Source organism: Melampsora larici-populina (genome assembly GCF_000204055.1).
Source record: "Melampsora larici-populina 98AG31 unplaced genomic scaffold MELLAscaffold_23, whole genome shotgun sequence".
NCBI classification, from domain to species: Eukaryota; Fungi; Basidiomycota; class Pucciniomycetes; order Pucciniales; family Melampsoraceae; genus Melampsora; species Melampsora laricis-populina.
This window is the reverse complement of record NW_006768787.1, coordinates 139,430-152,309: the sequence shown is the minus strand read 5'-3', so window position 1 is coordinate 152,309 and position 12,880 is coordinate 139,430. Positions and strand designations below refer to the sequence as shown.

Sequence of the window (12,880 nt, the reverse complement as noted above, 5' to 3'; positions counted from 1 at the left end):
TTCTTGGCTAAATGAGGACCAATACACTCCTCTCACTATATTAATGTTGTATTTTGAAGGTGAAAAATGATTACATTTAAGTTACAAGAGAATTCATTCTGCATTAATTCTGCATTTTTTGCATTAATTCTGCATTATATAATTTTGTGCATTAAATTCAATTATTTTTCACATTGGAGAAATGCATCATTTTTGCAGTGTCTGGAGTACATTCACCAGAAGTCTTCTTGGCCCGACAAACTGAGACAGAGTTGACTTCTTGAATAGCAGCAGAACTCCATCTGTGGTGTTCTTTGTACTTTTGGAGATATGTTCCAACTACTTTGCAAGTTAAGGGACTTGCAGTATTATGAATATATTCCTTGGTTTTGATTGAAAGAGAAGGAACAGCGCCTAACAGCATCCTCACAGATTGGATATTGAAAAGTTTGCCCTTCAGGCAATAAAATTTGTGAATTAAATTTTCAAATTTATCAACAAAAGAAGAAAGAGAATCAGCCTTGGGAGTTTGACATGAGTAAAGAGCTTTGGTGGCAGCTTCAAGTTTATCTATGAAACCAGATTATGATAGGTTACACTACACAAAATGTCATCTTTACCGGGCGGTAAAGAAAACTACTGACATAGAAAAGTCCTGAGGCAACAGGAAGAGAGCTAAAAATCTGAAAAATATGCACCTTGTTCCTAGATGTTGGGGCGTCATGACGAGTATTTTTTTGTATTTTACACACAGATATTGGTTAATGTACTAACAATAAAGGCTGAGAATCATCAAAAACCCACCTGTAACAATACCTGAAATTTGGCCCTTGACTTTGAAGACAGGATTTTGGAATCTTCAAACATCAATAACTTTTGCAGGTCTGGATCAAATCACTCGATTTGAAGTGCATTAAAAAGGTGAGCCTTTCCTCTACATTTTTCATTGAGACATCACATCTGTAGCTGGTCTAAAAAAGATCCTACAGAGCTATTCATGCAGAACTGTTTGAACATATGTAGAGTGTTTAAATGACTAGATAGCACCTTACTAACATTATGAAGTGTGAAGGAGAATAGTTCAGCTTTTGAATGAACCAAAAATCGAGTTATTTGGAGCAGAATTGCAAAAGTTATTGAAGTTTTTAGACCACAAAATATTGTCTTCATACTCATGACCCAAATTTCAGGTATTGTTACATGTGAGTTCTTGATGATTTTCAGCGTTTATTGTTAGTACATAAACCAATATCTGCGTGTAAAATACAAAAAAATACTCATCATGACACCCCAACATCTAGGAACAAGGTGCATATTTTTTTAGATTTTTAGCTCTCTTCCTGTTGCCTCAGGACTTTTCTATGTCAGTAGTTTTCTTTACCGCGCGGTAAAGATTACATATGGTGTAGTGTTACAAGATAGTTCCAGCAAATAAACAGGTCATAGATGTTTCACACACATCTGCTGGATTGATAAGGTGGTTTCAAGTTCTGACATCATTGAAGGAATCCAGACTATGTAGAATAGAGGTTGTATGTCAGCTGGGGTCTTAAAATACGGATGAGGATTCCAAGAACCTGATCATTGAAATGTACATAGAAAATGTGTCTTTTCAAGTAGCTGATATATCAGAGCAAACTTGTGGGAAGTTCGTTTTCAAATTCTTTGTAGTAACCAGTTCAAACTATAGCTGTCTTAGGTGTGGATTAAAATACCGCTGGCAGGTTATCTGTAGAAGGGCACTCACTAATACAATCTTCCAAGGTGAATACATATAACACATAAGCTAGGCCTAGGGATGACACTTGAGCGTTGATTTGATACCTAGTTTATCAAAAGAAAATAGTAAAGAGGACTTTAGTCAAATGATCTAACTCACACAATCTGTAACGCCTTTAGGAAGGAAAAGGTAGAAAGGAGAGAGAGAAAAGAATCCAGATGAACAATAGCAATACTAAACAAAACTATCAGTTATATGCTAAACAAAGTATAGCAGTTTTGTTCACGAGGATGTAGATGAAATTGGGTTTTGATCTTTTGAAGGTAATAGTTCAAAATAAGTGTTTTGTTTGTTGGTAAAAAAAGATGAGGTCCTCCTTGTCCTTTAGGAAAAGAGGTCATGGTTTTATAGGTACAACTTACAGGCAAGATGAACTTTTAACAAGGGTCTGTGTGTTTTAAAACTGGCCTGGTTCTATTTGTAGTTATATGTTAATTAAAGGGAGTGTTTCTATGTTTAGAATTTAGCTTGGCCAGGGTTTGTATTTTCTTTATGAACCCTGGTTTCCTTTATTTTATTTTGTCATAAAACTGGTCCAGCTGGTTACTGATTTACTTTCAAAGGTTTTCCTGGTCAGGGTTTGTAACTACCAATCAGGATTCTGTTTAACAAGAGGGCTTTCTTGTTATTGAGTTTGATTAATTATGTTTTAAGGTGCACTCTTGAGACTGAGTGGTATAGATGTATTATGTAAATATGTTTTTGTTATTTAAGGGGTTTAACCTCTTATGGTTGATTCTGTTAACACTGTTGAAATTGTAAGATTAAAACAAGTCTTCTCATGTTCTTTGTTGGACAGACTAGATTTCCGGTAGTCCTTGGTTTTCGCGTAATGATGAAATTCAAGTGATATAAAAACCTCCATAAATAACTGCCTCTGCTTGATGTAGTTTTTGTCAGACAGACTGTCCAACACCTTGTACTTGCTTAACATGTTATTCTTAAGTTGAGAATATCTTTTGAATCTGATTGCCGGACACTCCGTAATTGGTATTGTCAGACACCTTGTTTGATGCAGCACCCTTTGAGATAGAAGGACCTAAAGCCTAAGGTATGTCAGAAGACAAAGGATTTGATAACTCCTGATGTAACATTCCAAAGGAATTGGCCGAACTTGAAGTGCTTGAGCCTTTGGTAACAGTTGAGTTATCCTGTGAATTTTTGATAGAATGATTGGTGTTGTTGAAACTCATACAAGCAAAATGGGTCAAATGGATTGCTGCACTCTTGCTACCATATAAAGGTCTCGAGGGAAAATTATCTCAAGATTCTGAAGAATCTGGAGTTGACTGCTCCACAAAAAGGGCGTAGAGAATTGATCACTAACCTAAAAATATTCCAAGAAAATGAAAGCAATAAATATACAGAATCAGAGTCTGAGAGAAGAAACCAAAACTTAATAGAGTAAATCAAAGACCATCACTACCTGCAAGCTTGAAAAAAATTGTGAACAGCACACATAAGAAAAGTAATAAACGAAATAAAATGAATTTGATCTGAGATGAGGATAAGAGTATCAGTAAAGGTGAATAAAGAGACTTGTTGGATAGTGATGTTTCAGGAAGATGATATTAGAGGGAGCTTACTGATTCTTTTTGACACAAAAAGAAGCAGAAAAGAGAGGAAAAGAGAAATACAAAGAAAAGAACTGATAAACCCACAAGAATTCACCAATTTTATCCCTTGATTCAATCTTCCAAATAACCCCCTTGGTACAACCAACATTCCTCTACACTAACCACACATCACATCAGATCTTCTAGTCTAACCACCTCACTGCACCATCAACTCATCCAATAACCATAAGTGAACATTCACCAATCACCCTCAATAAATAAATAATGATCTTTGACCACACAACATGATAGTATCCTAACAACTATACCCATTATAGTATAGTATAGTTTAAAATATACTATACCCAACTATGCCTATAATAGTACAGTATAGTGGCACCCTTGCCTTTCACAATTTGGTCCCATAACAGTGGTCCAATTCAAAATCAACAACAGAGCATGTTGTCAGTGTATTGTGGATTATCAGTCAAGTTGTAATTCAGTACTTTTCGTGTCCAGTCTTGTGGTTGCATTCAATGTTTGAGGATTTTCCAGGCTTCAAAACGCCTCCTTCAGGCCCCTCTTCAGCTTCAGATGCAAAGAAGTGTTGGGCTATGCCAGCGGTCACTTGACCGGCATCAACCACCATCCGTGCTGGCTTGGTGGTTTGGTTACATAGCTGCAGGAGGCTGTCCAACACAGTAGAGAGATGATTGGCCATAATAGACAAAGTACCAGGTAGATGAAGCAATAAGGTGTAGATGGTGAATCATAGGGAAAGGCATATTCTCTCACACATCTGTATCAAATACTTTATTTGAGACAATCAGAATATCACTATGACATAGACTAGGCAATGTATATATCTCACTTTTGTGGTTTTACTCAGCCCGGTTTTCTTTTCTTTTTTTAGTCCCAGATCTCTTTTCTTTTTACAAAGATGCAGGAGATTGGCCATGCACCCTTGGGCCTGTCACCAAGCCTTCATACAGACTCCGGGTGTGTTAGGATGATGCTCCAGTAAGTAGTAAATTGAGAAGTGAGGCTTCAATTGGTTTCAACCTGCCAAAATGCAAATGAGACCGGTCTTATGCTTAACTACAGGCAGATAGAATAGTGGTAAATTTGGCTTGAGAGGCAGTAGAAGACATAGGGTTTTGGTTGCTTCTGTTCCCCCTTGGACATTGATATGTAAGTTATTTATAATGTGGTGCTCAGTCTTCAAGAGTTTCAGAATGGAGGGGGTACTTTACCAAATCAAATAACTGATGGATGTTGGGGGTTTTTTGCTGCCACTCACAAACGTTATGTTGCACCTTTTAGGATTTTTCGTGCGTATGATATTGAGAATGGCATGTTGTGAGGCCTTGTCCAAATGAAGTCGATGGGTTTTTGGTTTGGGATGATGATCAGCTACAAGCGGAGGTGTGTGCTTGACGGATTGAATCGTGTAATCACGGGGGTCACTGCGTGATACAAGTCCTGACTAGTCCTGCCAGCTAATGATTTGTTAGCGGCCAATCTTCTCTGCACAGATCTTCTGCCACTCCAACACAAGGATCAATACTTGAATTGGCACTTGTCTGTGATATCCACATGAGGCTCCTCATCAAATTCTGTCAACGAAGCAACCTGTGATCTCCTGTGATTATAAAATGTTCAAGAGGTCGGAGTGCCCCAATTTCTGAAAATGCCCACTTGCGCTAAACGCTTCCCCAAAGTAAAATTTGCATAAATCTCTAGCCCGCAAACACCTTGGCGAAAAAGATTCCACACTTCATTACTAGCTACTATAACATCACAGTTCTTTTCAAATTTGAATATCACTTCCATTGTTTGTGATCCTCAAGACTGAGTTAACCTACATATAGCCAACAGTTACGGGATACAAAGTAGGAACCCGGGCACGTGCCCGGCCACGTGCCCAGAAGTCCAGATTTCATTTTTCGCTGTAAAATAGGAAACTGGACTTCTGGGCACGTGGCCGGGCACGCCTGCAGCTTTGAATCCTCGGTCACCCGGATTCAGCCAGCTTTTCTAACTCCAAACCTACAAAGTCCTCAGCATCAACTCCATGCCCCGTTTCACTCGGAAGCAAGACCTCAGACGCTCAATTCAAGTGGAACGACACTCAAGAAAAGCTCTGCAAAAAAACAACCTACCCCTCCTTGCACACTTTGGAGTCGACATCGCAGCTGTCCAATTCCTCTTCCGGATGCTTCACGCTCTGAAGCTATTTCGCCAAAGAGTCACAAACGATGAACAAAATGATGATCAAAAGAAGGCAGCTCTAGTTACTCTGGTCGGTCTTCTCGAATTGCTACCGACCTTGGATCACAACTACAACCTCCTTTGTTTGGGATTTCGACTGCGAAGACAGGCAACTTCTGAGCTTGAGGTCCTAGACGAAGCTCTCAACATCTTAAATAACAAACGTTATGTTTTAAACAGGATCCCTCGTGGCCGTACGGAACTGCGAAATGCTTGGTTCTCTCAAGTGTTGTTGGAAGATGTCGATGGTTTCATCAAACTAGTAAGTGTTAAATCTGTAAAGATAACTTATAATTCATGTCCTTAGCGTGGGTTTTTGCAGGCCCGAATGTTGAAATCGGCTTTCAATAAACTGATAGACTTGATTGAAGACAATCCTGTCTTCCACAATAACTCAAACATGAAGCAAGCTCCTGTCTGGTGGCAGGCACTTGTGGCACTAGCAAACTTAGGAACAGCTGGTAATGGTGGAGACCATTTCCATCTCGCAAGAATGTTCAATTGCTCAGGTATAATCGTTTTCTTTGTTTGATTTTTAGTAATGAATAATTTGTTGATTTGATGTCCTGCATCGATTTTTTTGGAATTCTATTCACAGAGGGCAGTGTACAAAATTGGACCAACCGTTTCATCCTTGCAGTACTTGATTTGAAAGAGACGTACATGTGCTGGCCTACTCCTCAAGAACGCTCAGCTCTGAAAAAAAAAACCAGCTCGATCTCTTTCTTCAAAGATTGTGTAGGTTTTGTAGATGGAACTTATATACCCCTGGCAACAGCTCCTCGCTCTACACCTGAAGATTATTGGACGCGTAAAAATTTTTATGCTTACAACGTCATGCTTGTATGTGATATTGATCGACGGGTGACTTATTATGAATTGGGCTGGTGTGGTAGTGTACATGACCAACGGGTATTTCGCTCTTCAGCGGTGAGTAGGTGATCTATTCATTTGATTTTCATTTTTGACTTAATAACCGATTATCGTTTGTTTTGTCCATGCAGTTGTTTGAAAACCCAAACGATTATTTTGAATCTGGAGAATATCTCCTCGCCGACTCAGCTTACACGGTATCCGATGTAGTTGTACCTTGTCTCAAGCGTTGTGCTGGTCACAGCCTACGCTCTGAGGAAGATGCCTTCAACAAGGCGATCAGTGCGTTGCGAGTGATAATTGAGCATTGCAATGGCATGTTGAAGGGTCGCTTTCAATCGTTGAAAGAGCTTAGATTGGTTATCAGAAACGCTTTGACTGTGTTGCATGCTAATCAGTGGATCGAAGTATGTTTAATTTTACACAATTTTCTCATTTCAATCAAAGAGTCCTGGTCAGACGTATTAGGTAGCATAAGCGATGTGCTTCATTACGAATCAAGGGTTCGACAACCCCCTGCAGTTGCACCTAACTTTGAAGATGATCACATCTTGAGAAGTGATCGTGATACACGCAGAAGAGATCAATTATTTGCAGATTTTATAGCATCAAGACAAAATGATTAAATACAAATGGAATGTTTAGAAGATGAAGAAAGTAGAAAATAAAACAAACAAAATGAAGATAAATCAACCTCAGAATCAAATTTTTTTTGGACGAGTTCTTTTTGTGAAAGAAAGTTGTAAATCCCCTTATTGGTTTTTCTCAATTGAATTTATATGTTTTTTTTATTTGAATAAAAAACATATATCAAGTGATGTTTATTTTTTTGGAATTCTTAACTAAAAGAGATAGAAAACATTTTTTTTGGAGCAATCTGAAAGAAATTGGTTTATTAATTTTCAATTTTAAATATATGATTTTATTTTTGGTAATTTGGAAAACAATAAGAAACCACAGAGTTTTTTTGAAGCCTTCTGAAAGCAATTACAATTTTTCAACTAAAACAATCAGAAACAACAGAGTTATTTTTGAGCATTCTGAAAGCAATTACATTTTTTCTCGGAAACAATTTAGTAAAGTTTTAACTCATCAAGTTTGTATTAAAACTCTATCAAAAGAAGCATGTGGAAAACGAAATTAGATTAATTTGCATCGGTATGAAATACAACATAAAGACACTCACCTAGTTTTCATGTACTTGAATTTGAAGTTGATTGCATCATCACTTGCGCTTGTTGAGCTAAGAGCATTGCTTCTTGAATACTGATATTATGTTCTTTCATCAAAGAACTAATCATTTGAGCGTGCCTAGCAACTTGTTGATGTTCTAGATCGGCTTTCATTTGTTTCATCTCAAGCAAATGCTTTTCCTTCCTCGAATCTAAATCAAATTTATCACTTTTTAACTTGGTTTCAGCTATTTCGAGTTTGATTTTAGATTTTCTTTGGACTTCTTCGGGACTATAGACAGATTGAGATGATTGTTGTGCATTAGGCACCAAATTTTCGACCACTTTAGCTATGCGTTCCATAGTTTGACCGTGCTTGGCAAAAGCTTCATGCTCGATAGAATTGGTCGATGTTCCCACTTGCGCGGGGTTGGAAATGACATCCCTTTCTTGAAAGAGACCCTGGATCGATGATGCTGAACCAGAAGTTTGGCCTCGCTTGCTGAAAGTTGATTGACTTAATGAATCCCAGGAGTTTTTCGAAGTTGACCGTTTGAGTGATGAGGAAGAAAATTGACCTCGAGGTTGGATCCGTGGTGTTGGAGTGAAAGGAACCTGACTTTCTTCATTCAGCTCATTGTCGTGATTCAAGATATTCCTGAAATCATCCATAGTTGGCTCATCTGATTCGTCATCAATCGAATGGGTCGGCATTGAATCTTTGATGGCCCTGCGCTCCATGCCATGCTGGTTGTCTTCATAGGCAAGATTTGAGTTATCCGAATGTTCTCTTGCATCACGACGCTGCGTTTGAACTTCACTTTTGGCGTCTTCAGTTGTCGCAGGTAAACCACGCGCCACAGCTAGTCTGACATTAGCATGTCGTGCCTCAAAGACAGGCCCGAGTTCAAAATAATATTTGCACTTCTTCAATATAGGTGCTAGGAAGGTCAGAGTTGAGAAATGAGAAACATATCTGAAGCAAACAATGCAAAAATAAAGCATGATTGCTTACTAAGCGCCGTCTTCTTTACTTTCAGCCATTCGGGATCATCGTCAGCCCAACCTTTTGCAGTCTTGATTTCCTGTGCTGTGTTCAAAGTCCCGGCACCAGTCTTGTTACGTTCTCTGTCAGCTTTTTGCCAAGCGTCCTCTAATCGGGCAATCTATAAATCAAAATATTGAGAATTAACACTAAGAACATTATACATAACATTTGAATGTACCTTTTTGCGGATAGCATTCGCATCTCGCCATATTATTCCATTTGCAATCATGTATTTTTCAATCTCTTCAGCCACAGTTCTCTTTTTGGATTTGTTATCTTTAAATCTACTAAAATTGGATTCTTCTGTGAGCCATTCGAGTAATAAATACATTGAAGTTTTTCCCTGTCCGTTATCATCACTATCCCAATGAGTTGTTGTCTTGTTGCCTTTGTCGTCTTCTTCTTCAGAGCTTTCATTGTTGGATTTCGAGATTTTCGAGTTTTTTGATTGTCGTTGACGGGGTTTTGGCTTTGACTTACGAGGCGAGCGAGGTTTTGCTTGAACTTCTTTTGATTTACGAGGCATCTTTGATTTTGTTGTTTTGTTTTTATTGGAAAGACTTGAACTGCCTGATTGAGCTAGTTGAATTGCTCCCGTGAGCACTTGACTGAGAGTGGTAGGATCGAGTTGTAGTTGAGTTGGGTTTGGATCTGGTTCCGAAGATGGATCCTGGGAGTTGATGGTTTCTGAGTTTAAGTCTTGAGAGGACGACATGAATCTAAATTTTAATTTAGGCAAGATGGTGTTCTTCGTCTGCGTGGTTTGAGGGGATGGAAAGGGATGTGCGGTTTCTGGGCGGAGAACTGGGCAAAGAACTGGGCGTTGAGCTGGGAAAACTCTTTTGCCCAGATTTCAGCTTGTTTCGGGAAATCTGGACTTCTGGGCACGTGGCCGGGCACGTGCCCGGCTTCCTACTTTGTATCCCGTAAGTGAACAAGAGTCGCTATACTCTTCTGGAGGAATCTCGGATAATATCAAAACCGATTTCTAAGATGGTCAAGATCAAATCGACCCCAATCTTCCAAGCTGTTTTGCTCTTACTGAAGCACACCAATGTCATTGCTGTTCCAATTATACCTTCAACGACACATGCGAGTGCGCCCATATCGCCCGAGTTTTTTCATGGTGGCTTAACAAATAGAAGGATGATGATCAAATCCGAACAAGTCAGTCGAGAGTTGACACCCACTGTCACAAGCCCTCCACCTACCCAGTTTATCAATAGAGTATATCCAAATGAAGCCCAAGAGCGCGCGATCAAACATGCCATGCGCAATCAACAGAGGGGATTGCCCTATCGAGTATCCACCAATGGCGAAATGACTGAAGAACCAAAGGATGCCTGTGATCCAAGCTATTTCTGTGGGAAGATGACATTCCGTAATGAAAAAGGAGAACTCTTGGATGAAACTGGACGTTGTCATTGTAACAGTTCATGTTGCGGAGTCAGGGCTTCCAACTCTGCTGAGACATTAATTTGCTGTGGCATTCTTTGTGGCAGTATTGGTACTTGTCCATCTTTGTGGTGTTCTGGTATCTACTCATGGCAGTTATGGAATGCATGCAAGGGTCTTTGGAACCGTGCATTTTGATTTATGTGTGTACTTCAAATGCGTGTGTGATATGTTTGTCATTTCTATCTTATAATTGCAATGCTACACCGTGTCTAGTCAAATGTATCTTTCCTGTTTTGACAATCATGCTGCTGAAGGTTGCTCACCTTGCACCTTTACTACACATCTTGGGCTGACTGAATAGATCACTAAAACCTGTTTTTCATTATGTGTTCTATCTTTGCCTAAGTTTTTTTGCCTCATACAGAGCTCATCCATCATATCACATAGTTGAATCCACTCACACCTCCACTTGACACCTTGTGGTACATAGATGTATCTCTTGATCCAGGATTTACATAGATGGTATCAAGAGTGACTCTCATATAATATCATTTCAAGCAGATAAATCCACTCTGAGGAAGGATAAAAATTCTGAGTGATAGAATCACAACATTTCTAAAGCTGCGATATAAATTGAGAGCAATGCACAATCCTTCCAATGAGTTGTGGTGATGCCTATCATCACTCATTTATTCTGCAGGTGTTCTTTGCTTGGTCACATCTTGACTTTCTTCAGTCAACATGACTGTGATTTTGATTGAACCTTTCAATCATTTCTTCCAACAAACTTTCAGATTCACCCAAACACTCAAAATGTCAAATATTGGTGTATGTTCCAAAATTGAATTTATGTTGGTTATATGTCCTCTGTAATCATATCACCTTTCTTCATATTGACAACATAGTATGATTAATCTTGCATGCATCATTATGATGTGCAATCAACTTTTTTGGTGGCCCTTCAAAGTTTCTTCACTTGTATGCATTCTTATTGAGATAGCATGAAAGGTGATCTCATAGCATTCAGTGAAACCAATTTGATGCCTGATCTTTGATTTGGTGAATTGAACAGCCTTGCCATGTAGAAGATTGACTATATATACCATATGAAAAATATGGGTCCTAGACAAAGTCATCATACAAGAACACGTACATACATACTCTCAATTGTTTGAAAACTTGTTATTTGATCCGTAGATTGGGAAATGACACTCTTACTTACGAGATCAAGCTCTACGTATCTCAGTTAGACTCAGTGACTCCATTGGCAAGAAGAGTGTAAAGCTGGACCCAACTGATCAACATGTGATCAAGACTCATGGTTCTGAAACAGGAAAGGTCTCGTACATGTATGTAGGACTCTCAAATGTCAATCCTACATAGGGGGAACACACTGGAACACACACAACATGTAATGCATACCGGTTCGACTCCCGGTAGCCTGTCCGGCGTTTCACGTGGGTCATGTCGTGATGTTTCTGGTGCCAAACCCGAGAACTGGCCAATCAAACAGAATCAAACTCGCCGAAGCGGCGACTGGTGATTGGCGACACAGCTTCGAGGCAGGCCAATTCAACTTTGTGGAAACCGTTGTGACCAAAAACCGATGCAAGGCGCGTTAAAGACAGTCACGAGTCACTATCCTTCCTTCTGCCTGCGATCTCCGACGTATTCACATTGCTTGGTCATTTCAAACGTCGTGCACGATTCAGGCCTTACTGAGTTTGTGCTTTTCTAGAAAGTGTCATGTAGGATTAGACGTTCTTCAGCTCCCAGGTGCTGGTATGTTCATTTTTCAACAAAAATATAAGCAACAACTCTATGTGACTTCCGTGGCATCCGGAGTAAACTGCGGCATTAAGGAACCGGCTCACAGTGAAGGGATTCATGAGGAGGGGAGCTTCAAAGGAAATCAAGTGTGTCAGGTGCATGGAGTCACATGGTTCCACGCCCTGCTCCTCTTGTGATCAATGACAGAAGGGCCAAAAAAAATTGCTCCCACTCACAGATCGTTGTTTCGTCTGAAAACTTTGGTTCACTTTCATGTTTTCTTCCAAAACAATCATTTGCAATCCTTGGCCATTGTTCTAAAATTACAACGTTCCCTGCGTACAATTTTTGAGAGCTCGTTTGCAGTCCAAACCTGTCCAAACGGTTGAAAAAAATGACGAGCATCAGCGGGGTTCAAGATGAAAAAATACCTAAAATACAATTGTACCTATATCAAAATGCTACTTTAAAATTAAATTTTCGAATGTTGAAAATGCTATCAGAAAGCCGCAACCGAGAAGCATATCCCTAAGGATATATTTTTCAAACAAAAAAATTGAAGGGCTGGGAAGCCAAAGTGCATCAAAAGTGCATAAAATTTTAGGCACTTTTTGGCCGACTTGAACCCCGCTATTGCCCTAGGTCCTCCCGTCTTCCTTCCAATCACTTATACAAGTCAACAATGGTCATCTGTTAAAGCCTGGTTGAAGCACGCAAACTGAGTAATGAACTAAATAAACACATTCAGAATCCAGCTTCGAGCCTTCCCGACCTGCCCTTACGTCTTCTACTTTCATGCCATCGACATTTTCTTTGTCGTTATCGTTCTGAGAATGCTCCAAGCGCGCAGTTTTTGTTGATAGCCCGTTATCCACCGATTTTAATGGCGACTCAATGTACATATCTCTGATTTGACGAGTGACGTCGGAGGTTAGTTCAGATGGTTTAAAATAATGACCAGGGTTTTCCTGGCGACCCTCCTGTCTTCAGAAAGAATGGACATGTGTTCCATCACGAAATAAGCACCGAACTG

The 12,880-nt window shown here is 39.5% G+C and overlaps 2 protein-coding genes across 2 annotated transcripts; one reads left to right on the top strand and one right to left on the bottom strand.

Annotated features, from left to right (window-relative positions):
- Positions 1 to 7,652: 7,652 nt before the first annotated feature.
- On the bottom strand, positions 7,653 to 8,908 carry MELLADRAFT_87792 (uncharacterized protein; the record flags this gene model as incomplete). Its single annotated transcript, XM_007410956.1, has 3 exons — positions 7,653 to 8,572; positions 8,647 to 8,797; positions 8,858 to 8,908. The coding sequence occupies 3 exons, from the start codon at positions 8,906 to 8,908 to the stop codon at positions 7,653 to 7,655; spliced, it is 1,122 nt and encodes a 373-aa protein (XP_007411018.1).
- A 764-nt stretch (positions 8,909 to 9,672) lies between these two features.
- On the top strand, positions 9,673 to 10,272 carry MELLADRAFT_124304 (uncharacterized protein; the record flags this gene model as incomplete). Its single annotated transcript, XM_007411146.1, has 1 exon — positions 9,673 to 10,272. One exon carries the CDS (start codon positions 9,673 to 9,675, stop codon positions 10,270 to 10,272), a length of 600 nt encoding a protein of 199 aa, XP_007411208.1.
- Between the last annotated feature and the right edge of the window lie 2,608 nt (positions 10,273 to 12,880).